This window comes from Gymnogyps californianus, chromosome 16 (assembly GCF_018139145.2).
Source record: "Gymnogyps californianus isolate 813 chromosome 16, ASM1813914v2, whole genome shotgun sequence".
NCBI lineage: Eukaryota > Metazoa > Chordata > Aves > Accipitriformes > Cathartidae > Gymnogyps > Gymnogyps californianus.
In genome coordinates this window covers 5,336,064-5,363,900 of record NC_059486.1, presented here as the reverse complement: position 1 = coordinate 5,363,900, position 27,837 = coordinate 5,336,064, and the positions used below count along the sequence as shown (strand labels likewise).

Below are 27,837 nucleotides of genomic sequence, written 5' to 3'. Positions count from 1 at the left end.
ACTTGAGCAAATCTACACAGAAAGAGATATATAATACATCCATATTGCCAAGTCAGCTCTAACATTTATAACTTTTAGGGCCTCCATTCACCCATTTCTCCACTAAAACCACCTTTCTTCAGGTAGGAGAAATCATTAATTATAAACATTCTCAAGCTACCTGGTAAATCCTAATATTTGGGCACTCGGAAGAGAGAGCATTCTTAAAAAAAAAAACAACCACCAAACACTAAATCAATCATCCAGTCTTCAAAATGCACAAGGAGCGCACTATTATTAAGTCTGTAATTACACGTTCTTCTACTTTGAAAAACAACTTGAAAACAGCATTATCAGATGTGATATTTATTCTCAATTCACAGGTTTTCATTCCCACACCAGCTACTACCGGGACTGGAAAAGCAAAGCCAACTTGATTTTTTTCCCCTAGTGTACAAGGGTTCTGCAAAGCCCAGTCTGACTTGAATTCAGACATATGAAAGACAAGTGAAAATATTTTCACTATTACAGCGTTGTACTTCAGCTGTTCTTAAGTTATCATTTCTCTCACAAGAGAAACTCGTAACACTTACTCTCCAAATCAGATATGATGAGATTGTCATGAAGCTTCACAGCACGATGCTGCTCTACTTCATCCTCCAACTCAAAGATAGTTTCTTTCATGTCACTCCTCTCAGTCTCTTTTTCTTCTAGTTCTGTTCGAAGTTTTTCTAGAGTCACATTGAGATCCTCAATTTGTTTCTTGGCTTCTTCTTGGAACACTCTATATTCATCTTCAACCTGAAAAAGAACATATCTTATCATAACTAAATTAGTTGCATTTTAAAACACACTTTTAGTTTTCTAACTACCATACTTACAATATATTTCTGCAACCATAAAGAAGTATGGGAGAAGTAGTCAAGTGTAAGCCTTTAAAAATGTATTGTTCTAGTGCAACTATTTTCCTGAGCCATAGTTAGACTCTTTTATTCCCAAGCTGAATATATGAGCATTCCCCAGCTATTCTAACAGCAGTATCCTGTATTCAAGCGAATCAATGATACCATAGTACCAAGGCTGTGATTTCATGAGCAGCTGATCCAATTTCACATCTGGCTGCCATGGAAAAGGGAGGAGGTGGTGGGGAAAGCTCTTTACCCTTTCTTTCTCTTGCCAAAAAAAAAAGCCTGCTCTCTTCTGTGCATCAATTTTAGTGGTTGATGGACCTGTGAGATGATTCTTTTCCTTAACCAAGTTGCAGGATTCACATTTGTGTGTGAGATGTGTTAGTGAGTTGAAGTAGTTCCCAGAGGAGTCTTACAAGCTATTGCACTGAATTTAAAAAAACAGGGCAAGGAAGAGGTAGTAGACATCTCCCTTTCAGGAGCTGCAAGGCTACGTTATCCTGCCTCATGCAACTGCAATGTAAGTAACAAGCTGGGATCAGAGGCACAGTAACATTAACCCAAGAGCAAAAACAGGGTGTCAGAAAAACAAGAGAAATTAGGTCATGGCTTAGGGTGGGTCAACACAGTCAGGCACCAATTTTAATAGACAAAATGCCTTGCTTCAAATCATCTGTTTCAGTATTTTTTATTTTAATAGCACTACCCAACTTTAATTATTAAAATTATATATATATTTTTTTTTTCCTCCCAAATTAAGGTTGATTCTAACTGGCTGGTGATCATGACTAACATGTTGATTTGCAACTAATATATAGTTCAGACATTAAATTTGGCATAAATTTTCTCATCAGGAAGAAATACCTTTAAATGCATACTTAAAGTTATTAAATAAATTTTATGATTCTTATTCTCATATTAAATTATGGTAAATGCTTTTACTAGACATATTTACTAGATAAATTAGTTATATTTGAGTCAAAATAGTTGTTCTAGAACTAGAAATACACATTTCGATCCAAAACCCAGTCAACACACAAGCTGCTCCTGGATGGATCATCAGTAAAAAACCTATGCATATTTGCCATATTTAATAATAGTTGTTTAAAAGCTTATAAAAATGTTGGTTTTTTTCATTTAAAACTAAAATATGTATTCAGTAAATTAAATTAAATTTGGTAAAATCTCTGTCTACCTCAAAATTAGTTATTTCTTGTTTGGAGAAAGAGGACACTTTTCCTGCTTTCTTTATCATTAGTTTATTCTAAGTTAACTGCACCAACTTGAATAAGCTGAAACTTCAAAATATTCTCTCAACACCTATGAAAGGTCCTAGAAGTCATCAACAGCTGGGTTATCACTTCAAACTCTGACTCCCAGTACTTTCTCAGTGACATCCCTCTTCCACCAGTTTGGCACTAACTCCTTGAAAGTCTTGCAGAAGGCATGCAATTTAAGCACAAAGTTCATACAGTATCTTAAATACTGTTTAAGTTTGGTCCTTGAAATAAGTTGCAGAGTTCAAATACCAGTATTTTAAAAAAGTAACACGACAGCTACCCTGTGGCTGACTGTATCCATATAATTTTTCAAAAGGCCTCCATCATTTTCATAACAAAGGTTAAGAGAAAGTAATCAATCCTAACACTACTGCAATCTGATTAACGTCATAATTAATCCTTTACTTCTAAAAGAACTACAGTGACCAACAGTAAGTCATGGTGTATACAGGATGTTAAAATACAAGTTTGTTTTAAACACTACCTTAGCAATGGCATCTTGCAATCGATTGGCATCATTGCGAGTGTGTGCCAGCTCTTCTTGCAGACTACTGGCCAATGTCTCTGCTTTTTCTTTATCCAGCCTGACACTCTCCAGCAAATCTTGTATATCCGATTTATCTCCAGAGTTGTGTATAGAATACAACTCAGCCACTTTCTGCTTTTCATGCTCTAACTGAGCTTTCAGCCTGTTCATCTCAATCTGGTCACTGGCTACTGTGGCTTTGTACTCCTCTAAGGTAGATGCTATCGCTGTTTTGCTTTTCTGCTCTGACTCAATAATCCGTTCCATGTGGTGATTTCGTTCTTTTAATGCCCCTATCATTTCTTGGGCCTCCTTGTTGTCTTGTTCTGCCATCTTCAAAGTGTTGCTCAAGTGCTGCTGAACACCTAACAGCTGCTCTCGCTCAAACCGAGCGTTCTCTGCAAGGTCCATATAACGTTGCTCTAACTCCATGTAGCGACCGCTTTTCATATCTTCATCAATTACATATGAAATATGGTGTTCATCTAAAAGGGATCGAAAATACTCGATCTGACGGCTGAAGTGTTCTAACTTGTCACTTTGCTGGCACAAAGATTCCATAAGGATTACTTTTTCCTCTCCGAGTCTTTCATTCTCACTGTTTAGCTCTTGTGTTATTTGTTGCAGATCTGCAAGCTCTTGAAGTGTGGCTTGGAGCTCTTCAGCTGTACTGTGTTGATTCTCTTCCATCTGATGTATCCGTTCTGTCAGACAAGCTACAGACACTTCGCTTGCATTGCCACTGCTTCCCTTCCGAGATCTTTCTATACTGGGTACGCCTTCAGACTCCGAAGATGATGGAGCATCTAAGGCATCATCGCTTGATGTCAGTGGCTGATAAACTTCACTGCACTCACTGTCTAAATTATCCATGGAATTACTATGTTGGTTGTCCATTAAAGTGTTTTCATCCTGACTTAACAAGTCTTCCATTGATCCAGGAGCAGAACCTTCCACTGAAGATGTCAGAGTACCACCACCATCACTGTGGTTGCCAGCTGTAATCTCTGGACTCAAAGACTGATAACCAAACAGTTTTTCAGAGTTGTCCAGCCTTTGTTCCAAAGAAAAGCCTAATGCATTTAGTCTGTCTTTTAACATTCGATTCTCATTCTTCAGCTGGTTGAGCTCTTCTCGGATGGCAGTGTTTTGTTCCTGTAACTGTAGCAACGTAGACTCTACATCAGTTGGCTGATGGACAACAATGGCCTCTTTTTCTTCAGATTTTTCGTCACCTTCAAGTTGATCTTCGTTAAGTCCCAGCTGAGCACGCATATCTCTTAGTTCATTCCTCAGATGCAAGATTTCCACGTCTTTAGTTTTTGCTAATGTCAAAAGATCGTTCACCTTCGCTTCCAATGCAGCCTTGTCACTGATTTGATTGTCTGATTTGGACTTGCTCATTCGAATATCCGATTCTGGATTGGTGCGACTACGGGAGCGTTTTGCCAGTACTGTATCATTGGTCCCCTGTCCAGTCAAAGGCAGCTTTTTGCTCTGGCTTAAACGAGAACGATCGCGTATTCTTTCTCTAGAAGAGCTTGACTCTTTATTTCCAGATGAAGTGCTACGCTTAGTTGTGGAACTTGTACCTATGTTTTTTGAAAGTTAGGAACATTAACTTAAAATACAGTATCTGTAATAGAAGACTGTGTATTCTATATCAGCAATACAGTGGTTGATTTTCTGAATCACACTGATAAATACATTTCCTAAAATACATTTAGATTGAACATTTATACAACCTTAATCATGAATCAGTGCAGTTATATTTTAATTGATACATGCTTTACCAATTGCTATGCTTTACCAGTATTTTGAAAATTAGTTAGACCTTAAAGTTTAACATTTGCAAGTTTCTTTTTTTCTGTCTTCAACAGCTTCTGATAAATTGTACAAAAACTGCAGCAATGCTATTCCTACAAGTTCAAATTTGTCTCTCTTTTCAGCAGATTTGAATGCAAGCTTTTAAGTGATGAATTGTATATTATGATTCCCCAACATGAAAGTCAAGGTTTTTTATATTTTCATCTCATTTCATAAAGACAAGGACAGATTATTACTACTTTATTTCCAGATGCTTTACAGCTTTGCAAGCATTACTGAATCCAAAACATAGCAATGGAAGGCAAGAGATATTTCCATCCATATTGATAACACACTAAATAATTTCACTTTTCTGAATAGTTTCTGAAACCTCTCTTACTTCATTTCTATAAAGCAATACAGAATGTCCAGAATGTTGACTGCAACAAGCGATCACATCTCAAAAATTTAGTGCTTGTGGCATGGATTTTTTAGACAAACTAAATTATTTTACACAAATCTATGGTTCTCTAGATTAATTATGTTATCTAGTTTTATATAGTAGTTGCATAATCAGTACTGAAAAAATTAAAAGGAACACCCTCCAAAAAGGCAATTACATTATTAAAAAACAGTAAAAGAGCACAGGAGGTGTTTTATTTGACCGTGGCCTTACTGACCATTTCATTAGGCAGCCTGGATCCTCAATACGTAACAGGAAAAGAAAAAGCCACCCAACTACCATCTTTAAGGATCAATATATCCATGTACCTGCAATAGCTTTGGGTTTATTTTCCAGACTGTTCATGGTCGTCCCTGAAGCTGAAGATGCTGTTGATACACAAGTGCTCTTCTTTGCCTTGACACCATTGGTCATTGTCACTCCACCGCCACCAGCCATCCCTGCTAAGAGGTCATCATTACTCTTAGTCTGAAAGAAAGGGAAGAAGCAGCTTTAAGACAGCTGGCTGAGAAGTCTGCATAGCCAATATTTCTTCTGTTAAAGATTCCATCAGTTTAAAAAGTACATATTTGACTAGTCAAGTGTCTATGCAAGAATGCTGAGAAGTATAAATGCACTGCACTGTCCAGAGTTGGTAAGTTGAAATTGAACTTCAACTCTTTACATATGATTGACCACAGAAACTGAGTCTTCTCTCTCCCAGACAAAATGATGAATGTTTCAATACCAAGGAGGGGAGGGGAAAAAAAAAAAAAAAGGAAAGTACAGTAACACAACACAGTGTAACACTTCTTAATTTTGACTGAAAGTTTGCTTAAGCATAAAAATGAAGACAATTCTTAGATAATTAAACCACTAAATACTAGGAAGTTAGTATAATGTCCTTCAATAGAATATGATCAAGCATTTTCTGGTGGACAAATTCACAACAAAAAGATCAAACCAAACAACCACAAAAATCAATCCAACATTAATAAAATACCCTTTCTAGCTCAAAATACTAAGCTACAAATCACTAGAGACTAGGACAGTATTCAGAGGGGGGAAAAAGCCACTCTCACCATATATCCTTGCCTTGTTTTCATGCTCTTTACTAGGCACTCTCAGAGATGGGCTATCTGTTTGATGGACTTTTTCTCTGACCTCATATGATCGTTCCTGAAACTACTGTTAGCCACAAAAGCTGCCTGGAATGTGACAAGGCAGTAAGCACAGGAGTCTCAAGAACCAGATTCCCAAATAGAGAATACATCTTTCAGAATAAAGCAAACTCTAGAAATACTAAGTTCTTAAGTATTAATTGGCAGACTTTACAACTCGTTAAAATGCAATTTTTCAAATGGTAAAACAATCTAAATATGCTAAACTTTCTTCCCGTTATAAGGGCAAGAAAAATTAAAAGAAAACAGCTGTGTTAGCAGCATTCCTTGAGTACCTGTATTATTGAGCTGGATAACACATCTGAAGTCTCAACCAGCATCCCAGCTAAAAGGTAGTGCTTAGGAATTAACCATTTGCTTTACATCATGACTTTCAAATTCTGCAGGTTTATAACTTCTAGTTCCCATACATATTCATGTTAAAAACTATATGCCAGACATTATGATTCTATACATTAAAAATGAAGGTACATTTGCTTAATTTAAAAAAAAGTTGCATCTTAATCCATTCTATAGTTTCTTTGTGCAAGTACAAATTTCAGAACAGTTAGGAACACTGATCACGATATTGTGAAAAGGGCATGGATGGGATTTGTGCCATTTACAAAGAGCAGCTGCAAAACAAAAGGGAGCTTGGGAAGAGAATATATTTGCTCTGCATGCAGTTGTTGGAAATACAGATAATTTACAGATAGAAACAGGTATTTCTAAGAGTGAAATCCTCTAGGACAAGAATGTTTTTATTGAATCATGTAGGAAATGGTATAGCCTTCTAAAAAGGTTTATAAAAGGCTGGAAGAAAACACATTACTTGGAGGCTTTAGTTTGATGTGCATCTAAGCTGGCTTTTCTGCTATGAAAAAGCCACTGTTGTTCTATCCCGCTCTTCTCCATGTGCTTACACACTGTGCTGTGTAAACTGAAGCCTTTTCAAAGGGCTCCTTCCTCCCAGGAGCCAGATCAGTTCCTTGATCTGCTATGTCACACAGCCGTGCAAAACAGCAGATGCAATGTAAGTACCAACGAGAAAACAAAAATGTTGGAGGGCCACAAAATCAACAAAGCCCACACCACTTGTGCGGGCGGGGGCAGGAAGAGTTGAGCACAAACTACTACTGTATGACTATCCTCTGTTAACCTGTAATCTAATCAGATTTCATATCTAATCTAAACTAATTTTGTGGGCATGGGGATAGAGGGGGAGTGAAACAACCTTGTGATGCAACTATCACCTAAACTAAGCTATTACAAAAAGGCATAGAACAATGATTTTTCTATTTTGCTACTGAATCTGCCAGTCAGTCGGCAAACGTGATAGTTCAAATGGAATATTAGCTGTCAGCATTTTTACCCTGTTGAAAGAGCGGGGAAATTAGATTAAGCTTTTAGACACTTATAGTACATGTTATCAAGCCAAATAGGTCAAGATGTGACTCAGCTTGGGGGGGGGGGTAAGTAAAATACACACTTTCTGACATTAGTCATCTCCAGTCCTTGCTGAACAAAGGAATTTAAGACAGCCATTCTTCTTCTGACTTACCCATAAACTATTTCTAGTCTAGGTTGGAAGGCACTGCCTCCTCTGCAGCCAATTAGTAAACAGTTTCTCAAAACTGTAACACTATACTCTTGGCAAAGAAGACTATTTAGCAAAGCTTTGGAAAAATTACAAACCAGCAGCTCTCTCTTCTTAATGCTCCACAATGGCAACCATTCTTGACTTTAAAAATCAAAGTATTTTTGTAGCGTATATTTTTAATGGAAGCAAAATCAATGTCATATGTTTATTAAACAGCTTTTTCCTCAAGGAAGAACAGTTTCTCCCATTTACTGAGAACAGTGCAATCCTGCTTAGCATTAAAACTCCTACATTAAAATATGAAAAATTAGAAAATATCATTATGAGAAATGCTCATCCAGGCATATTTTGTTTTTCTATATAAAAAAACACTTTATAATTATATAATTCATATTCCATTTTCCCCGCACATCTTTCTTTCAGTACAACGAAACTTGAATGATCACCTCTACAATTCATTTCATCTTAGTTTCTCAACATGTATATCCTACTTACTGCACCTCATTCAAATTCATTTATATATATATATCTAATTATTCCTACTTGGGATTTTCTTTGATGCTTGCTGTTGCTGCATTTGAGTGCTTCAAACACCAAACTTCACAACAATCTGTAATTAAGTTACTGCATTTTGCAAACAGAATACTGAAGCCTAGACACATGAATACTGAAAACACATTCTAATTTTTAATATTCAAATGTTCATGTCCAAGTCCTGGCTTTTCAGGGGCATTGGATTTTGCAATTCATTTGTATGAAGTACAGCTGCCGTCTAATTACAGTTGTGAGTGTTAGCACAATCACAAGCTCATTAGCTAAAGAAGTCAAAAAAACAATGATCTTAAAAATAAGAACATACTGTTATTTGCAGAGAATTTTTTGACAGATTAAAACTAGCAGTGGCTGGTAGTTAACCTTCTAGTGTAATAATGTGTGTAGGGTGGTGGGGGTTGCTGAACATTTACAAAAGTCCTGGGCAAAGTGGGAGCCAAAAGCCTACAAAGAAGTAACCGACAAAAAGGCATTCTGAAGCTGATGGACAGCCTGACCTCTGGAACAGTGTTCAGCAGTACAGAAGGGTGGGTCTCACAGTTTCTTCCTGTGCTCATTGTCCACACACTTTGAAAACTCCACAAAAAAGGACAAATCTATGGAACAATGCATAGTGAAAGAAGCCCACCCAAAGCTGAACACTGGTCTATGCTTATATCATGAAGGGGATAGGAAAAAAACAGACTATAATTACAAAGTAATTTTCAATTTTGCAACATTATTACTGACTGAATTAAGATTGGTATAGTACTGTAAGTGTGTATTTCTACTCCTTAATAGTGGCCTTTCATTCACTATACAACTCAAAATTTTCTGTATCTGTATGCACACTTACTTTAAGGACTGAATAAATTAGTAAGCTGTTGCAATTAAAGTTATTTAATGCCGGCTTTTTTTTTGTTTTTTTGGTCAAGGAATATTGTATATTCAATATTTCTAATTCAATATTATGAATAATGAAATTCATAATACACACACCGATTCATCAAGTCTTAGAGAAGATCCTACAACCGCTATGAGGAAAACAACGTGCCAAATGCTTCATCAACAAGATCAAATATAAAACTATACAAAAAATTATTTTAAAAGTAATACAACTTGGTTTTGTAACTTCTTTCAAGCCAGTAATTATAAATGTGATTTGCCAGTATCAGTAAGTCAAAAACATACAAACAACTAACTTTGTTGTATAAGTATGGAACACTCAAAGAAGATAAGAGTCGTCATTAAGCCACATAGTTGGCACAACAGCAGCTTAACAAGCAAAAGACATCCAACTGTATGAGTAAGCCTGGCTGTAACATAAAGCTGAGATAACTCTTAGTAATTAAGAGAAGAATCTTCATTGTGCCTCAAACATACAATTGTCATAAATTCTAATCCTACACCCAAACATAGCCAGAAGTGTTACTAATATAAGTAAAATTGTGAAAGCATATCGGGTCAAATTTCTTCAGTGTTAGATCATCCTCCTCTTTTATCTCACTGAGAGGTATGACATAAGAAACTTGATAAGTAAACTACAAAGGACTTTCATTTCTGTATTCTTTGAGAGGTTTCTAGACATACAAAATAAGTAGTGTCAACAAGCATCAAAAGATTATTTAAAGTTAAGAAAACTGCAAGATATGTTGGGTGGCAGAGGAAAGGGGGGGCACTGGGAGAAAATCTAGCTGAAACCTGGCTTGCAAGTTCATCAGCAAAAGTATTAACCATTCTTCCATAAAAGAAAAGCAAGAAAAGAGAGAAAGGGAACACACCTTTTGACTTCAGTAATCCTGCATAGCTATTACAGAGAGACCTCAACCCTTAACACTTCTTTAATTTTAGACCTTTATTTGCCAGTTATTTAAATGGCCTATCTGGCTTCCTGTAGCTGACAGTGGTTCAGGTCCCAGTTGCAGACACCAGCCCTTTTTCTTGTTCTGTTCATTTGCTCCAGGGCAGCAGCAGCAGTGCCACAGCTCTGCATACTAGGCTGCAGAAAGGCAAAAGGAGGTGGGTCCAGCCATGCTTCCATGCCAGGAGAGGGAGGCAGACCAGGCAGGCTCATACCATCCATCCAACCCAGATGTGTTCGCTCCCAGGTGAAAACTACACACCAGCACACCTCGGTACGTCTTATTTTTCTTGGTTGTTGAAAACCATATGCTCCTAAATCTACTGCCCTGTTTTTCTAATATGAGAAAACCTCTACCTTTGAACTTGTTCTAGGAGCAAGAACCAACTTGTGAAAATTCAGCTCAAGCAATACTTCACACAAAGCAAAGGCCAAAACACCTAGAAGAATGCAGCTGCACTGACCTGACACAGATCACTGATATCAAAAAGTTTCTCATGTTAGATACCTCATTAGTTCTTTTTTCAGAATTAGTAAATAACTTTTATCAAATCCCATTAGTCACTGACACACCATTCAAGCATAATGCATGACACTACTAATAACATTCATCAGAATGCAACTTCCACTCTGCTCCTTTTGCAGAACAGCCAAGTTCTGCAAAGTATATTGCTTTCCATCACATCACACACTGCAATATGAAAAATACAGCACAAGTGCCACACAAGTTCCTATCACCCTGCCCAGTGCTGTGTAACTATCCAAATTCCTTTCAGTTACCCATATAACAAACCTCTAGTCTAAGCTGCATTAAAGACATGCCTTAAAATTCTACTCTTTTTAAAGCTTTATTGTAAAAAATATAAATAATCAGAACGTTCTATTGGTTATTACCTTCAAAAGAGATGCTGATGTTCCAGTTTTGGTCAGTTTTGTTACTGCAGACACTGAGGAGCCGTTTTCTGGTTTGGTTTTTTCAGTTGTTTGAGTTTTATTTACTCCAGGCACTTTGGGCACTGAGCCAACACTCCTGCTTGCTTTCTTCATTCTGGGCTGTCTGTTTATGATGCATTTACAAACAAATCTACAAGCAGAGAAAAAGAAATTTTATATTTAAAATACAAATGAAAAGCAACGTCTTTTTTTATAATGCTCTACTTTAGACCAGAAGTCCAGAATAGCCGTAAAGACCACAAATTAGAGCCAAACAGAACGCATGTGACTGACCAATGGTTTTTGCTTTTTTTAAAAAGGAATTTTTACCAAGAACTAAGCACTCCCTACAGCTCCACTCCAAATTATAATTTTTTTTTTTTCAGTTCTCTTTCCACAAATGGCACTGAACCAAGGATATTTTATAAGTGACCCATGTTGCCGAGTTCACTTGTTAGCTAGCAAAATAAAGGCTTATTAGGGTGGCAATGTTCTTTATTTGTGACTCTGGGAAGGAAAATACCATGGGAGTATTTAGGCAACAGCCTGACTACCAACAGCACTGAATCTGAGAAAAGATTACCACCAGCTTGGTAACTAAAGTACAGAGAGAGTAACAGCAGTTGCAAAGAAAAAAATATTTTATAAAAATTAAAAGAAGTTGAAAAATTCAGATTCCCTGAAACCAATTATTATTAAAAACCACATTAATAAACACATGGGATTTTACAAAATTTAATACTAGTCATATGATTATAAGGATTATCTCTGAGAAGAAACCAGAAGTAACCCACCACATTCCACGGTCCGCAGTCAGGACACTTCAGCATCTTTACCTTGCCTTCAGGTTTTCTCAAACAGCAGACAACTGTCAATACTGTCATTCCAACCACAAGCAAATAAACGAAACCCCGGAAAACAAAGCTGACTTTACTCAAACCAGGAGCAGCTGCAGCAGACCCGAACACTGCATTTATCACAAGAACTGCTAATTCTGGAAGACAACCTAAGAAAGGGTAGACTAGCCAACAGCCATAATTTGAAGCATGGACTACCAGAAGGACTAGACACATCGTAACCTTCTTCCCTCCTGCAAGAGTGGGATAGTTGGCAGCTGTTTTCTTCATCTCCCCTGAGTCAGAAGACAAAGGATGGAAGGTTAAGAGGAGGAAACTTCCACTCCTCTTTCAGTCTTACAGATTCTGGGTGGAAGTAAGTGATCGGGTTTATCTGAGCCCAATACCCTGCAGCTGATTAGAAACAGGAAACACATCTAGTTCTTTCCATCTCTTAAAAAGTGAAGCATTTCAAAGGCACAAAAAGCAGACTGATGATTGAGTGCATGAGATGTGCGACAAAAACACAGTGATCAGGAGTACTAATTCATTTCAGCTAACAAAATTAACACCATACACTTACACACACTCCTTCCTCCCCATCACCACCTCAGCTGCACACAAGTATATTTCAAGTCTGACTTTGATAAAAGTCAGTAAAACTCCAGGAGTTTTGCCTCCTCAGACCCCTAAGTGCTGTTAACAGAAGCAACAGGAAGTTTCATTTTAAGACACTAGAAAATATTTGTTTATAGCTTCCAGATTCCCTTTAGCTCTGAAAGCTAGCATGAACAGACACAGAAAACTTTGTTTGCTGTTGCAGTTTCATCATCAGAATGTCAAAAATGCACCAGTCCTGCCATACGGCTACTAGTAATCAGAACGCCTTCACAGAAGATTAAATAACTGAGAGATAATTTGAAATGAGAGACACTCCTAAGAAAACCAAAACCCAAACCAGAAAAGCCCCATGAAGATAATATGTTTGCTATACACACATAATTTTAAGTGGTGCAACTGCCTACTAGATTCCAGAAGCAGACGCTAATGTTTACAGGTAGGACCAAGTTGCCACACTTACATTTCTTGCCTTTTTCATGTTTATGAGTTCAACACTTACTTGTGCTTTCAATCTTATTCAATTGAAAACGAAAACTGAAAAGACCAAAGAGGATAGAGTTGTTTAGTAAACTGGGGTCATTACTATTGAACGATATATTTGACGTTCTACAGACTACATAAAAAAAGTTGTTCATAGCACGCCTGCGAAATAATCAAACAAATTTCAGTGCACAGCTTGCTGTGAAGGTGACTGCATTTAAAAAATTACCTCAAAGAAAAAACTGTACTCTTGCAACAGATCCAGTAAATCAGAACCATGGCTTTTTGACAGCTCAGTTAGTAAACCAGTGCTATAATGAAGGTTAGAGTACTGGCAACAATATGACTATCATACATTTGGGTAGAGCTTGACAACCCTGTCTGGCAATCTAGATAAAGCAGTAGCTCCAGCTGGCCTGCAGACATCCAGCAATGACCATTTGCAATACACATTTATCAAGCCTACAGAGCACACACATCAAGTCTGACACACCTTACAACATGCCAGATACACACTGCACACATGATATTTGCATGCACAGTAAAAGATCAATACATTTGGGATCTGCTTATTATAGCAAGTAATATAGTAACATAACCCACTGGATGTATAATCTCAAAAACAAATACAGGCTAACATTAGCTTTTACAGTGCAAACCATTTATACTCTTACAAATATATCACAGAGGTTATTACTGACAAAAGACTGTGAAGTCAAATGTTTCTCATCCATAATGGATTTGTAACAAATGCATGTTTTAGAAGTGTTCCTGAAAACATGCAACAGTGTTTGCCTCAAGAACAGCAACTGCATAGCAAAGCAATGTAAATAAGTGAAACTAAACAAAGTAACTAAGTATAATCCTCATGTTTCATCACATCATTGCTTTAAAATATCCATAAATTTGACATTGAAAAACACTATTTGTGATTTACTGAAACTCAAAGCTAGAACTACCTTTCCAGAAACTTCAAAGATACTTAGAGGACAGGGAGGGTTAGGTACCACTGTTCCTGTTTTTCTTCCAGAGAAACTAAGCTCTAGTAGTTACTCTTACTGAAAGAAGATTGTGTACTTATAGTTTAAAAACTGAGATAAAGATACAAATGAGTCAAACTTCACCTAAAATAAGGACAAGACATTACTTAGCATTACAGGTTCTAAAAGCAGCTGCTCACTGAGGCTCCTCAAGTGAATTTATGACCTCTCTGTGCCAATTTCTCCCCTCCTGCCTTCTCCGGGAAGGAAGAAGAGGATGGGGTTTCAGCACTGAAAACAGAAGACATCAATATTGTTGAATTGTAAGTTGAAAAAGCCCTACTTCACCCAGTTTCTCAAAAGGCAGATATCACAGATAAAGACTACCTTTATGCTTCTAAAGAAGATCACCACATTCCTTAGGAAGACACAGTATTAGGAACCAACAGTAAATTTTACTCTGCCCAGCACTAAATTTTAAAATAAGAAATAAAATGCTCACTAGCCAAATGAAGCTTTCTGAAGATTAACACAGAACACTAATAATTCAAATGAGAGCTAAAATATTATTTCACTATTGTTTTTAAAAGCAAATACTGCATAGAAAACTGTAGTTTATATTTTGCCCTAGGGAGAAAGACAGAATTACTGAAGACTTCCTTTCCCTTTACACATACCTTCTCCCACCTCAAAAGAAAAAAAAAAAAAAAAAAAAAGAAGAAAAAAAAGAGTGAAGTAGAAGTTTAACACTAAAAAGTTGCAGTGGAATTAAGAGTTGTAACTCCATAAGACAGTCAAGAGAGACTTTTGGAGGTCCCTCATATCACACTAGTAAACAAAATACTCATCTATCAACAGACACAAGACGTTACTGGAAAACATCTGATTAATGCTAGCACTACAGTATCAATTATAAAATTAATCAGGATGGAAAAAAGCCAAAACAAGCTCAAAAGATCAGATAGAAAGACTGCATTCCTAAACTAAAATGTAACTATTTGCTCTAACCTGTACCCTTTCCCAGATGTCTCTCTTTCCACAGCACACATAGTACAGGAAACAAAAGGGAATCTTGTTCAGGAGCGTGCTCTCCTTGCTCTGGTGGAGGCATGTGAAACCAGTCCTGCATTTTATACCAACTGCAAATACAACTCCATAAATAATAATTTAAAAGTGTTTTGCCCAATAGCACGGCTCTGCTCTTTACTGTAAACTGATATGATACATCCACGCAGCCAACATGAAATGCTTTCAGGATTACTCTTACGTACTCTTTAGAAACCTGAAAACTGAAAGAGGGGGGTATGATTTCTTACTGTGACTATTTTAATCTCATCCATTATTTAATATGCTTATTTATGCTAATATTGCTGTCACAAAAGTAAGGCTCAATTACAAGAGTACAAAAAATAGTTTCCTGCGCCTGTAAGGTGAGAGAGGGTTAAGCAGCAAAGAAGATATTAGCCTTTGTCTTTGGTTGAAAATACAAAGTTATCAAGAGGTACTAAGCAGTTTTATCTATTAAAAAATTGTGAGTTATTAAGAAAATGATAAATAATCTTAGAATTATCTTTTAAGAGTTCCAGGAAAATAGAAACAACTGATGCCTCAAATTTGAGGATACTGAGCATTTTTGAAACATCAAATACCCCAAATGCAGAGGAAAATAGAAATATTCACATCTAAGAGCAATGGAGTCAGTACACTTTCACTCTGTATTTGTACAAGTTCTTTAGTTTTGATATACTTAGGCTGACAACTTTTGCCCAAATAATTAGGGAATGACATTTTTAGGTCACTTACACAGTTCCAAAAGGCAGAACTGTGAAGGAAAGATTATGAAATACGGCCTCTTCAACCCCCTGTAAAACACAGATTCAGAACTTCCCCAGGTCTCTGCAGGCAAGACAGCATAGTCACCCACAACTTAACGTCTCGGATATGAAATAAGCTACATACTAAGAGAGAGAGTTCTCTACATTTATAATGTCCACAGCTCAAACTTTCAGCCTGCAAGCTGCACAAGCACTCTAAAACGACATCTCTTGCTCAATAATTCCAAAAACATAATCCATTAACCACTGGATTCCAGAAGGCCAGAGCAAGCAGCGCATTTGTTTTATTGCTGAAGATCAAGACATCAGTTTTAGTGACTTGAAAGTTTGTTGATGCTAGAGGGTTATTTAAGATACTAAGGATAACAGGAAACTGCATGGAATCACAGAAGACCCTTATGAGACTAACTGGACAATAAAAACAGCAAATAAAATTAAATGTAGGTAAACGCAAAGCAATCTGTCTCTTGGGGAAAAGCAACCTCAGCTTCATATATAAATGTGCTCTCAACTCATCCATATTGCTCAGCAAGACTTCAGTGTTTTGATTCACAGCTTCATTAAACTGTCAGTTACAGTGTTTGGAATAAGGCAAAAAAAGCAAAGCAATTCCAGGAATTATTAAAGAAAGAAACAGAGAACAAACCATAAAACACAAACATTGCACTCAACAAATCAATTTTTCACCCATCTACCCACACTTTAATTGGTATGTGCAGTTCTGGTCTCTCAACCTCAAAAAAAGGACTTCTTATAGACCTGAAAAAGGTTCAGCAAGGGGCAAAAATAAGATCAAAGGTAGCTTCCATGAGACATCTCACAGGGAATATAACAAAAGCCTATCAAATCTTGAATGGCATCAAGAAGGCAGACTGGGACTGGCTGTTAATCATCTCTTCCAGTACTAAAACTAGGGACCAACAAATGAAGTTAGAGCCAGGTTCAAAATAAGAAAAATGAGCCGTATTTTTAATGCAGATGGAAAGAATGCTGTGGCTGCATGAAGCATGAGTGGAAGGGGAGACTGGACATACACAAGGTAGAGAAATTCCCTAATGGATGCTGAATAGCTGAGCACAAAGGGTTCAGAAACCCCTCTGAGCCAAAAATAATTGCAGGGTGGGAAAGCAGTCAGGGTAGGAGGGAAGACTTCGGTTTTGGGTTTTTTTTTCCTGAGGCATCTGCTCACAGCCGTGGCTGGACCCAGAGCACAAGGGTGGGATGGATCTCTGCTCCAGTCAGGGCAGTGTCTGCTACGTTCTTATGCCGTGAGGAAAATATACAGATGTCAATGATTTATGGGTGCTGCAATTTTGGAACAACTGCTGCAGGTAGTTATTTAGAGAGGAAAGGCTTTCCTATTACTTTCTATCTTAAAAATTCAAAAGGGCCTTTACAGTTTTCCATTACAAGTTGTGGAATTACAAAAATAGGAATTCTACCTTTAAGTTACATTATCCATCCACTGTTCTCAAGCCACATTTGCTATTGCTGCTTCTCTTTTAAACAGAAGGGAGGAAAGACCAGAGCCTTGGGCAAGAATTGGCTGTTACACACCTACATTTCTCTACTCCTTCTTTGGAGAAAACTTCAGAGCTGTAACTGCTGTGAGCAATGTGGAACCGTTGCAATACTTAACATTCCAGACAAGTGACAGGAACATTTACAGAAGAACCCCTAAACTTGCGAACTGTGCTCTAAAAGCCTTTTCATAACAAAATTAAATAACGTAGTCTTGTTTTCAAGCTCCTACTTTACACAACTGCTATTTCAAAACACTGCCAAGGAAAGGAAAAGCAACTGTTCGTCAACTAAATCCAACTGATTCTTCCCAGCGTGGGGAATCTGTTCCACAAGGAAGGGGAGCACTGTCCAAAACTCAGTCTCAGCACTAACTTCTACATTGACTGCACCTTCAGAAGCTTTTTTTTTTTGAATTGCAGTTCTGGAAAACAGAACAAAAGACCAGGTAAATCTATACCTTATTGGTATCCACCCTAAAACTGATTAAAAAAATATTCTAAGTGGGCTAAGTACCCCATAGCACACCCATTAACTATGGCTGCTCACACTATGGATGGTATTCTCATCTACATTACTATTACGTAGGTTTTATTTCATTGGTGGTGATAATACACATAATGAAAAATATCCTTATATCTGAAGGCAGTCTCTGTGTCCCTTACAGTGCAAGCTGATATAAACCTCAACCGGTAGAACATGCAAAAGGAAACAGAAGAGGGAATATAATATGTAGAATATTAGCATGATAAACATGGAGGGACACTAAAACCTGGTTTTGGCTATGGTGTCATTTTTCACTCTTTTTGGTAAATTTCACAGTTGCATCCGAATTTTAAGCAGTGCACTAACAGATGATGTAATATATACCTATTTCCTGGACAGTAATTACATCCATACATCTACATCAGATTTTAAAGGCTTAAACAAACTTAGCAGAAATATCAACCTTCTCTGTAAAACCTTTAGGTTTATATTCCAATAAAATACAACCAACTCTTCATTTGGCACTGTAGGTTTTCTGGGCAAAAAAAAAAAAAAAATCTTAACACAATACATTTCCCAGCCAAAGGACTGGCCAGCTTTAACTATAAAAGTAGCTAGTCTAGAAAGTGACACTTGGTCAGTTAACCACATTAACTGAAAGCGTTGTTATCTATCATCATTCCAAGCATGGTCTAAAGTAAGTGTTACCACAAAAATCAATAACCCTCCAGTTACAAAGGTGTATTTAGTATATATAACCCTAAGTATATACTGTATTCCTTACCCAACAATCAGACTCCCCTGCACACATGGAAATTTTCCTTGCACTGCCAGGGAAGTACTTTCAAAACCAGCAACGTAAAATTTTAAGCCCAGGGAATTTGGCAGAAAAGCACAACAAAAGGTGCACAACTAACACAAAAGCTTCCTTCTGTTTCAAAGTGACTAGCTCAGTAGATAACATTTCATTGCAATGTACTCTGTCTCTACCACAGCTGTTCCCAAAAGTGCCGGCTAGAGTAGGTGACCAGTGGTGACCTTTTCCCTTTCGTCCATTGAAGATGTTGTCAGCTGAACTCTTGTATCAACAACTGCAGCAAAGGCTTCTGCTGCATGATGCTCACAGGGAGAAGAAAGGCAAGCAGTAACCTAGCTCCCATCACAAAAAGGGGGACAGAGAAAGGACATGTAATGTGCTATTTCAGGAGCTAGACCAGTGGCTCTCAGCACATGTATGTTACAGGTAAAACCTGTAAGATAACTGAATAACTTCGACTAGGTCCCCTGTTCATCCAAAACACTCCATCAGATCTTCAGTTTGTGCAAAACCCAAAAAAACCCAAATCCTGTTTCTAGCATGGTTACGATGACAAATCTGTTCTTACCAGCTATTGACTAATGTATTCTCAACTTGAGGACTTTCTGTTGCCTGGATTTCTGGAACTGGGAGGTGACTGGGTGCTCACTATGTCCACTTCACCAGCGACCTGGTCTGGCAACATTCCTGAAGGCATTGCACCAAATAAAATAGAGAACAGGAGAAGCATACAGAGGTACACCCCCCAAGGACCTTCCCAGCCCCCAGGTGCTTACAGCTCTGGTATTCCCAGTCCCAGAAGGACCATCCTGGTCTCAGCTGGATCAAGGGAATGGCCTGGATGGGAATGGCCCATCCACAATCCAGCCTTGCTAAGGCTGGGGGAGAGAAGTGCCTGCTGGGGATTGCTTAAGCTAGTCATGAAAATAATTTAATTGTACCCTGCCACCAAAAGAGGCAGTCCCACCCCTTCCTCAGTCCTCTCCCTTCTTTCAATTCTAGAGATCACAGCTCATTTTCTGATGAGTTGTTTTTTTCAGTCAGATCAGGACTTTTGTTCTGATCTGACTCACCTTATAATTGCTAGATACCATGCAAAGGAAGCAGCGGGACTGGGAACTGGGAACAAGGCGGCTCACCCTTTCAGAGACGGTATAGCCCCAAATTTGTTTTAATTCTGTCTCAGGCTATTGGACACTCAGCAACAGCCCTGATTTAAATGAACTTATTGCTTATTGCTGCCCAACCACCACCACTTTCCAAGCCACACTATTTTGTGGAGCCACATGGTAAGACAGACGAGGCAACAGATGAACTGTGCTATTTTTAAGCAATCAACACAAGACAAAACAGGGCACTGACCACCGCAGAGGGGCTGAAGGTTGGCTATCTATGGGTTTGAATTCTGTGCTCTGACCCACATCTTCCTTCACCTCCAAGACTTGTCAGCAGCACACTCATTACTTACTTAATTTAAAATCCTTCAGGGTCAGCAGACAGAGAAGAGACAGAACTGCATGCAAATCTTTCCTAAATACCCTGGTATCGCTAGGGGAGGAGCATTTACCTACCCCAGTGTGGAAGCCCAAGGACATACATTTGAGTCATACAGGAGAAAAGTCCTTGGGATAGGATGGAGAGGCTCCCATCTGCAGCCACTATTTTTTTTTTTTCTCTCCCAGGAAAAAGGATAAGATACTGTTTCTCTTCCACATTTTTATTCCAAGCCTTCCGGAAAAGGGTGAATCACATTTACGGAGTCCCTGTTTCCTTGGACAGTTTGGTTGTTGGAGGAATGCAGGACTCTACATGGGACGGAGCCTTGGAAAGCACGAAAAGGCCAGGACCAGTACAGCATCCCTAACTGATGGGACTGCTGATGTGCTGATATCACCATGGAATGCCAAGTGCCTAACACTTTAGCACTTTCCATTGTGAAACACTTTTACAGTATTTCTTTGAGAAGCTCCTATACCTCCAGGTTTCGTGGCAAGCCTTTGATGTTTGGCTGAAGGCCTCAGAATAGTTTTCCCATTCCCTCCAGAAAAATGTAGTCTTTCTATTAAAAAAGGCTATACTGAAGTCTTTATAGTTATTTTTTCCTTCAAATATCCTTTACTTACAACACTAATGTCTGCAAGTCATACACTTAATGGTATTTTCTTCTGTAGATAGATACTATTTATTTTTTACAGGTATATATCAGAAACATTTTCAGAAAACTGTCAAGAAGTTCTTATAATGCATATTTGTATAATTTTATTTTTTTAATATAGCAAATTTATTTCTGAATGTGAAATGCAAGTAGACTGAAATCTCACGTGCACACTTGGAACTATAATCTTTAAAATGTTTTTAATATTTTTCCTGAGTGAGCTTTCACAAACAGAATTTATACTGTTTAGTATGAATTTGAAAGTGTTGGGTATCTTTCAATCAGACACATAGAGTTAAAATGCAAAAACAAATAGGTACAAAGCCTAGAATATCAGCACATAGAAGATCAAATCTTGAAAGCATAATATAGAGCTTAGGAGCACATGGTATAAACAGCAAGTTTTTTTTCTTTGTGACAACTGCTGCATAAATACAACACATCAATTCCCGCCATTAATGACAAGCTTTTAGGGCTGAAAATACTGATAACTTTATAAGTGGGAAACAAAAGGAAGTTAGGAGAGTCACCCAAGATATATGAAAAGATAGTGGTCCAAAGATACGGGACCAAGCCCCTGTATTTTGAGTCCACAAGAATGAAGGGCTGGCAGCACCATGGAATGGCACAAGCCACTGGGACCTCCAGCAGCTTCACTCTCCTTTCCATTAGCCTTACAGTACTGATTGCATCTGGAAGAAGAAAAAGACCGATGACCACAGCACTGAAGAAAGGGGGATAGGCCATCGATGAAAATCCATAATGTTCACTTAATTAAGCAGATTCATATTGGTAAAGGATGTTATCTACTATGAAACACGAATACTTCACTATTAAATCAGGATTCTGGGTTCTATTCCTACATCTGCCCATCTTCCTCTACGGCTTTGAGATGACCAGCTCCTTGTGCCTGACCTTGGTTGTAAATCACAGTAATATCTATCACAGCAAACTACCAAAACCTTTGGAGAATAGCATGACAGCAAAGCTTTTTCAAAGTCATAGCAATGCCCATACTTCCAGATTAAGGAAATCCTCTTCTGTAGTTTTGTATAAGGCTAGAAAGAAGAACAGCAACAGTTGTGGGGGAAAAGTTTATGTTAGAAAGTGTTCATTTTAACACCTTCATTCTTGATGAAAAGTTCTCAGTATAGTCAAACCTGGTGATATTGCCACATTCAAGGATGCATCTCATATTTACAAATCATAAGTCAAGAATAGTTTGATGACATCAACTTCCAGCAACGGTACCTATTTAAGAAGTATCATTTCCAGAAGAGACGTGTAACTGTCCATCTGATACAAGTAAGTGCAGATAAAAAGTAGCTTTGCATGATTCTGTCATTGCTAGGAAAGAAAGATATTTTTTGTCACAGAAAAAAATAAAAGCAAAACTAGAACTTCAAGTGAGCAGAGTTACTCAATCAGATTTGTGGTAGGAATCATGTCTATAAAGAACATTTTTAATTATTTTTTTCTTTTCCTCCAGAAAAGGCCATATTCCTTCAGGCACTTGAATGAAATATTTGGCATTGACTATTTACAATGCTGGTTACTTCTTAGGGAAAAGCAAATTGAAACAGACAAGACTGTTGTTTGCAAAGAAAGAAAGATTTTTCACGGCACAACAGGTGCTACTTTAAACGCATACCCATTATCAAATCTCAGTGTCATTTAGCTTGCTAAAAAAAAGAAACTTTAAGCTCAGTACAACTTGGCAACTCAGTAAAGATTAAAAAAAAAATTTTTTTAAAAATCCTATGGCTAAACAGAGAAAGTCAAGCTCTAATAGATCATTTTTATAAACTTGCCCATGTCAGTTAAGGCTTGTCAATATGAAGACTGCCAACATTTTAGCAATGAACAGTGAAATACGTTGAAGGAGCCTCTCCAGCACCAACCATCACACAGCAAGGAAATTCTGTAGCCGAAGTTTCAAGAAGGCTCCATCTGCCAAAACCACTGTGTGCTTTTAATTAAGAACGTATATAGAAATGTTTAAGAAGAACACAGAAAGTTTCAAGGAGTGTTAAGAATGCCAGCCTCTTGGTCAAGCTTTCCACCAACCCCTCCAAATGTATATCCCATAGGAAATCATTATTCACTGGATGTACCTGTGCAGAACACGTATCTTACAGTGGCTGAATGACCAAAGTCAAGGAAATGTTTTTAGCATCAGAAAAATACCAATACTTTCAGGCTGATGTCATCAAATACATCACTCGAGTACTTCAATACTACCTTTATTCTTTTTTAATACTATTTAAATACTAGATATTAGATGCTCAGTTTATTTTCCTGAATAAAACTGCATATATACCAGTTAGTTGCAGGCGATCATTAGCTTGGCTTCATTCTGGCAAACAGTCCTGGAAAATAAAATTAACTGAGGATCATGCAAGACTTATCTTTCATAAATGTCAAACCAAGTCTTGAAGTAAGTAAAAATGAGTTATTTTCTCTCTTGAAATTTTGCTTAAGTGGCTTTACAACCCTTTGATATGTAACAAATGGCTAGTTCTAAATTATGATTTTTTTTTTTTTTTTTGGTACTGAAACCTTGCAGATCGATCCCCTTTAAAAAGTCTTCTTTTACCGAACTTCACAATTTATTCTTGTATTACTCTTTTCTGCAATTTGGGAAGCTACTGCCACAAATAAGTTCTGCCACTTATTTGCAACACAGTGTCAGTTCTTTGCAAAATTAAGGTATCCTGAGACATTTACTTACAAAGATGAAGATCAAAAGTTGTAGTGCCTTTACAGTAAAGAAAAAGTCCTCTTTCCCAAAGAAAATCATGCATGTATGTGTGAAAACTCTAATGATGAATTATTTATATGTTAAAAGATAGTATCCTGTGATTACTTGCAGGCTGCATTAAACTGTTAAGTGCTCCAAATGGTGGCTTCTCTGATCATTTCAGTTGGAATAAGCTCAAAAGAAACAAGTAATATGGTCCCTGTGACTAGTCACTTAACACTACGATTAAGTATATAACTCAGCTTCTAACACCCATTTTTTCACCCTTTTTCAGTATAAAGACTAAAAATAAGATCAAATGGAGTGATTTTTGAAGCCAGGAAGTACAAGCATAATATTTCTTATGCTGTTTTTCCCACTGAGCAAGAGATTCAGTCACATTAATAGCATTATACACTTCTAGAACTGGATCCTAGTTAGCAAGACGGGCTCCAACATCACAAGATCAAGGCAAGAAAAAAAGAACTTCTGAAGTACATTAGTGAAAGATCTCTTTAAGGAGTTTCCATCACGTGCCTCCACCTTCTGAGAATATATTTTCCTCTTTCACACTAACAGTAAAGCAAAAATGGCACAAACTTATCTCCCTTCACCATGTTACTTGTAAGTATATATTTATTCATACCTAAATGTTAACTGTACATCACCTCATCTATTCTGTACAATGAAATCTTTGCAGCATAAAAATAACTATTCCAACACGCACTTAGACAGAAACTTTTAAAACTCATTGGCTACACCTTACACTAGTAACTAACACACGCCAGATATTGTTCTCCAGTCCGGAGGCAAACCTGCACTGCTTGATTTGTGACTATACAGCCAAAATCGCTTTCCCCTCTCCCCCATCCAGAAAGGGTGGCCATTTCCCATGTCTGTTTGGAGAAGTCCTGGCACTTGCCACCTTTGAATGATGCCCAGGTATGGCTTAGGAAAATGCTAGGTGGCCTAGCTAAGCCATACTAGCGACCATGCTGACAATTTACTGGCATGAACGATTACATGCCAGAATCTCAGCCTAACACCCAAGTTTTCTTTGATTTGCTACTATGGACATACTCTCCATTAAGGGAGACCTTCGCTCAAGCCTCTCCTCAAGCCTAATGCAGAACATGCCTTTGGTAGCATGCCTGGAAGTCCACAGAGATCATGCTGCCTTAGAACATGGAGGGAAAGGGAAAATACCGCAGAGCTGGTAAGCTGCAAAACACAATAAAAAGTACAGTCCATGAGAACTGGAAATCCCTGCACAGAGGTTTGCCCACTGCAACGTTCCACCATCATCAAATTTTAATAAAACAATCCTTTATACTACTAAAGAGAGAACATAGATCTTTATCAATGATCACACCAAAAGTCAAACGGCTCTTTGACTTGAGCAGATAAAAGAACAGGGAAACGTGGACTGCAGCGTTTAGATGGCACTATATTTGACAGAAATGATACAATAAATTAAAAAGGATTTCAATTAAAAAGATTTGAGACGTTTTGTTCCCCACAATTACATATTGTATTCAACAAAGAAAGAAAACTAGACATGGGTCTTCAGACATACAAAAACGTCTGAAAAATCTAATTTTCTTTTCTCTTATTTCACATAGTCTACCAGCCTAGAATCTGATTTTTCCATTAACTGAAAATTAAGTGGCAGTGTTACAAGAAACAAGAGACTGCTCCTATCTCAGTTTCTCAATTTTAATCTCAGACTGTTTACAATGACCTGTTCTTTTCATTTTTGTTAGCTATTACCTAACAACAATCAACTAGGCCGGCGGGGGGAGGAGAAATTGTACTTCTGAGCTACTGCAGAACTATATTATGATCCACAGAGTGTCAAAAGCAGCCACTGGCTTTAGTTTGCCTACATTTCAGCAGCCAAAGTCCATACCATTAATTAAGCAGGAAGCACCAACAGAAGGTTTATGTTTGCTTTTGGGGTGAGTAGAGCTTGCACAGACTACGTCCTTCGACAGAACCTATGGCTCTTCATAACACTTTTCACCTAGTGGAACCATTTACAAGACAAATTTTCTGCTACAAGAGAGCTATGTTTTCCAGATTCTAGCACAGACAGACACTTCATGCAATCACAGGCAGTGAGATGCTGTTGTGGAGAGAAGTGTGCAGTTTGCTCAGCATCAGCACTGCATTGTTTTTCTCTCTGAGGACACACGGTATAGGAGACTCTTAGAACAGGCTGGTGACTCTCTGATTTTGGCCCAGCTATAGGAACCTGCTTTCCTCCGTGCCTGGCACTACCAGGTCACGTAAGGCTTGCAAGAAGGAATACTGTGAGGCACAGGAAGGCAGACAGCAGGCACAAAACTGGAACCGGTAGGATCTTTCAGCTATAAAAATGCAGAAAAACGGCACTCCAGACAAGCATGAGACCAGAATCCAGACAAAGGTCCTCCCCGCCACACCAAACCTGAATACAAAGGTGTAGAAGTGCAGGCACTCTACCTTTCTCCTCAGAAAGCTCCCACACGCACCACCACCACCATCCCTCTCCACAGAAACAAGCCAACAGCGTAAAACAAATGATTTCACCGTGGGATGCAAACGCGGGCAAACCTGAGCTTGACCCGCTAGCCGGGAACGGCGAAGCCCTCCGTTACCTCACCGCCTCCCAGCCAGACGGGCGAGCCAGCCTCCCCCGGGGCGGCTCTCGCCGGCAGCGCCGCGAAGGGACAGTCACAAAATGGGTGACAGGGACGACGCAGCGCGCTCAGCCAGCGAGGGAAGAGAGGAGGATGCCGCCGCCGGGCGCGCGGGCGGCCGCCTGAGGCGCGCGAGGGGAGCCGAGGCGGGAGCGGGGCGCCTGTCACCGCCGCGGCCGGCTGAGAGGGCGAGCGGCGCGGCGGGGGTGACAGCGCGGCCGGCGGCCCCTCGGGGCGCAGGGGGCGCAGGGGGCGGCGGCGGTGAGGAGGAGACCGAGCCCGGGGGCGTGCGGCGCGGGAACGGGCTCCCCACGGCGGTGAGGCGCTGCAGCCGGCGGGAGCGAGGCGAGCGGCAGGAGCCCGGGACACAGGCCCTGCCGGGGCCTGCGCGGCCGCGGGCGACCCCCCGGCGGGCGGGCGGGCGGGCGGGCGGGGGTCGGGGCTGGGCTAGGCTCGCCGGCGCTCGGCGCTTACCGGGCAGCCGCCTCCTTCCCGCTTCTTCGCGGCGCGGCCCGAGTCTCGGGGGACCGCGCCGGGCCGGGCCGGGCCGGGCCGGGCCGCGAGCGCCGCCGGCGGGAGGGGGAGGGGGCGCGGAGGGGCGCGCGGGGACGGCGGGGACCCCTCCGCCCGCCTCCGCCTCCGCCCCTCCCCTCATGGGCGGTACCGCCGCACTGCGCAGGCACCAACCCCCATGCAGGGCAACCCCGCGCCGAAGGGGTGGGGGAGTGTGCGGCCATTGGCGGCGCATGCGCCGTCGCGCGCCCTCCCCGCCTCGCGCGCCCCTCCCGCAGAGGGCGTGGTCGGGCGAGGCCCCTCGCGGCGCAGCGCACCTGAGGGCGAGAAGGTGGCGGCGGCGGCGGCGGGTCTGGGGGTGCTGCCCCGCGGGAGGGGACGGCAACCGGTTGGGGCTCGCCCGGGCACTGCCTGCGGGGTTGGCGCCCGGGAAACCGCCGGCGAGGCGGTGCGGGGACTCTGCCCGCCCTGGCTGCGGCGGCGGCCCGGCGCTGAGGGGCCGCGCTGCCCCTCGGCCTGTGGGGCGGGGCGATGGTGGTGGCCCCGGCCCAAGGCCTGGGTCTCGCTCTGGTAAAAAAACATTTCATTTTTTTTCTGGAAGAAAACCGTAGATTTTAAGCTTCAGAGAAACCTTGAGGAGGGAACCCGCGAATGTGCAGCAAAGCTCGAGGGTGAAGGTGCGGCGGTGGCGGCCTCGCGTCGCCGTTACAGCCGAAACTGTCGAACAGCTGTCACCACAGCTCACACAAACGGGCAGCCGCCTCTTGAGCATTGAGCGTGCACAAGGCAGGTAGTGCAGCCCAGCAGAGATGGGAGCGGAGGGGCTGTGGGTCTCCAAAACCTGTGCCTGTGCCTTACAGTACATTATTAGATTAATTGTAGCTTTTCATTTGAGCGAGAAGTAAATGTTTAAATGTTGTAGAGAATAGCTTTGTCTTATTAGGTTACAAGAACTGTCTGTGAACTCAAGCTTTCAGACTTCTAGCTCCTTTTAAAAGACTGTACTAAGCTAAGTTTTGTAGCTCATCGTTGTTATGCAGGATGTATGACTGTTGTCATGAATAACAAGCAACTGCAGTTAATAAACCCAAATTACAGTGTTGGTACTTTAGTGGGAGGTATAGCAGAGCCCGTATTTACAGGCAT

At 39.9% G+C, this 27,837-nt stretch overlaps 1 protein-coding gene across 1 annotated transcript in view; it reads right to left on the bottom strand.

Moving 5' to 3' along the window:
- The window catches only part of SPECC1L (sperm antigen with calponin homology and coiled-coil domains 1 like), a 67,365-nt gene extending 40,659 nt beyond the window's left edge, over positions 1 to 26,706 (bottom strand). The window contains exons 1-5 of the mRNA XM_050906819.1: positions 26,653 to 26,706; positions 10,988 to 11,177; positions 5,271 to 5,430; positions 2,652 to 4,285; positions 573 to 780 (exon numbers count right to left, since the gene is read on the bottom strand). Coding sequence (XP_050762776.1) covers positions 573 to 780; positions 2,652 to 4,285; positions 5,271 to 5,430; positions 10,988 to 11,140 — 2,155 coding nt within the window. The 5' untranslated portion in view covers positions 11,141 to 11,177; positions 26,653 to 26,706. The remainder of the gene's footprint in view (positions 1 to 572; positions 781 to 2,651; positions 4,286 to 5,270; positions 5,431 to 10,987; positions 11,178 to 26,652) is intronic.
- Positions 26,707 to 27,837: the final 1,131 nt, after the last annotated feature.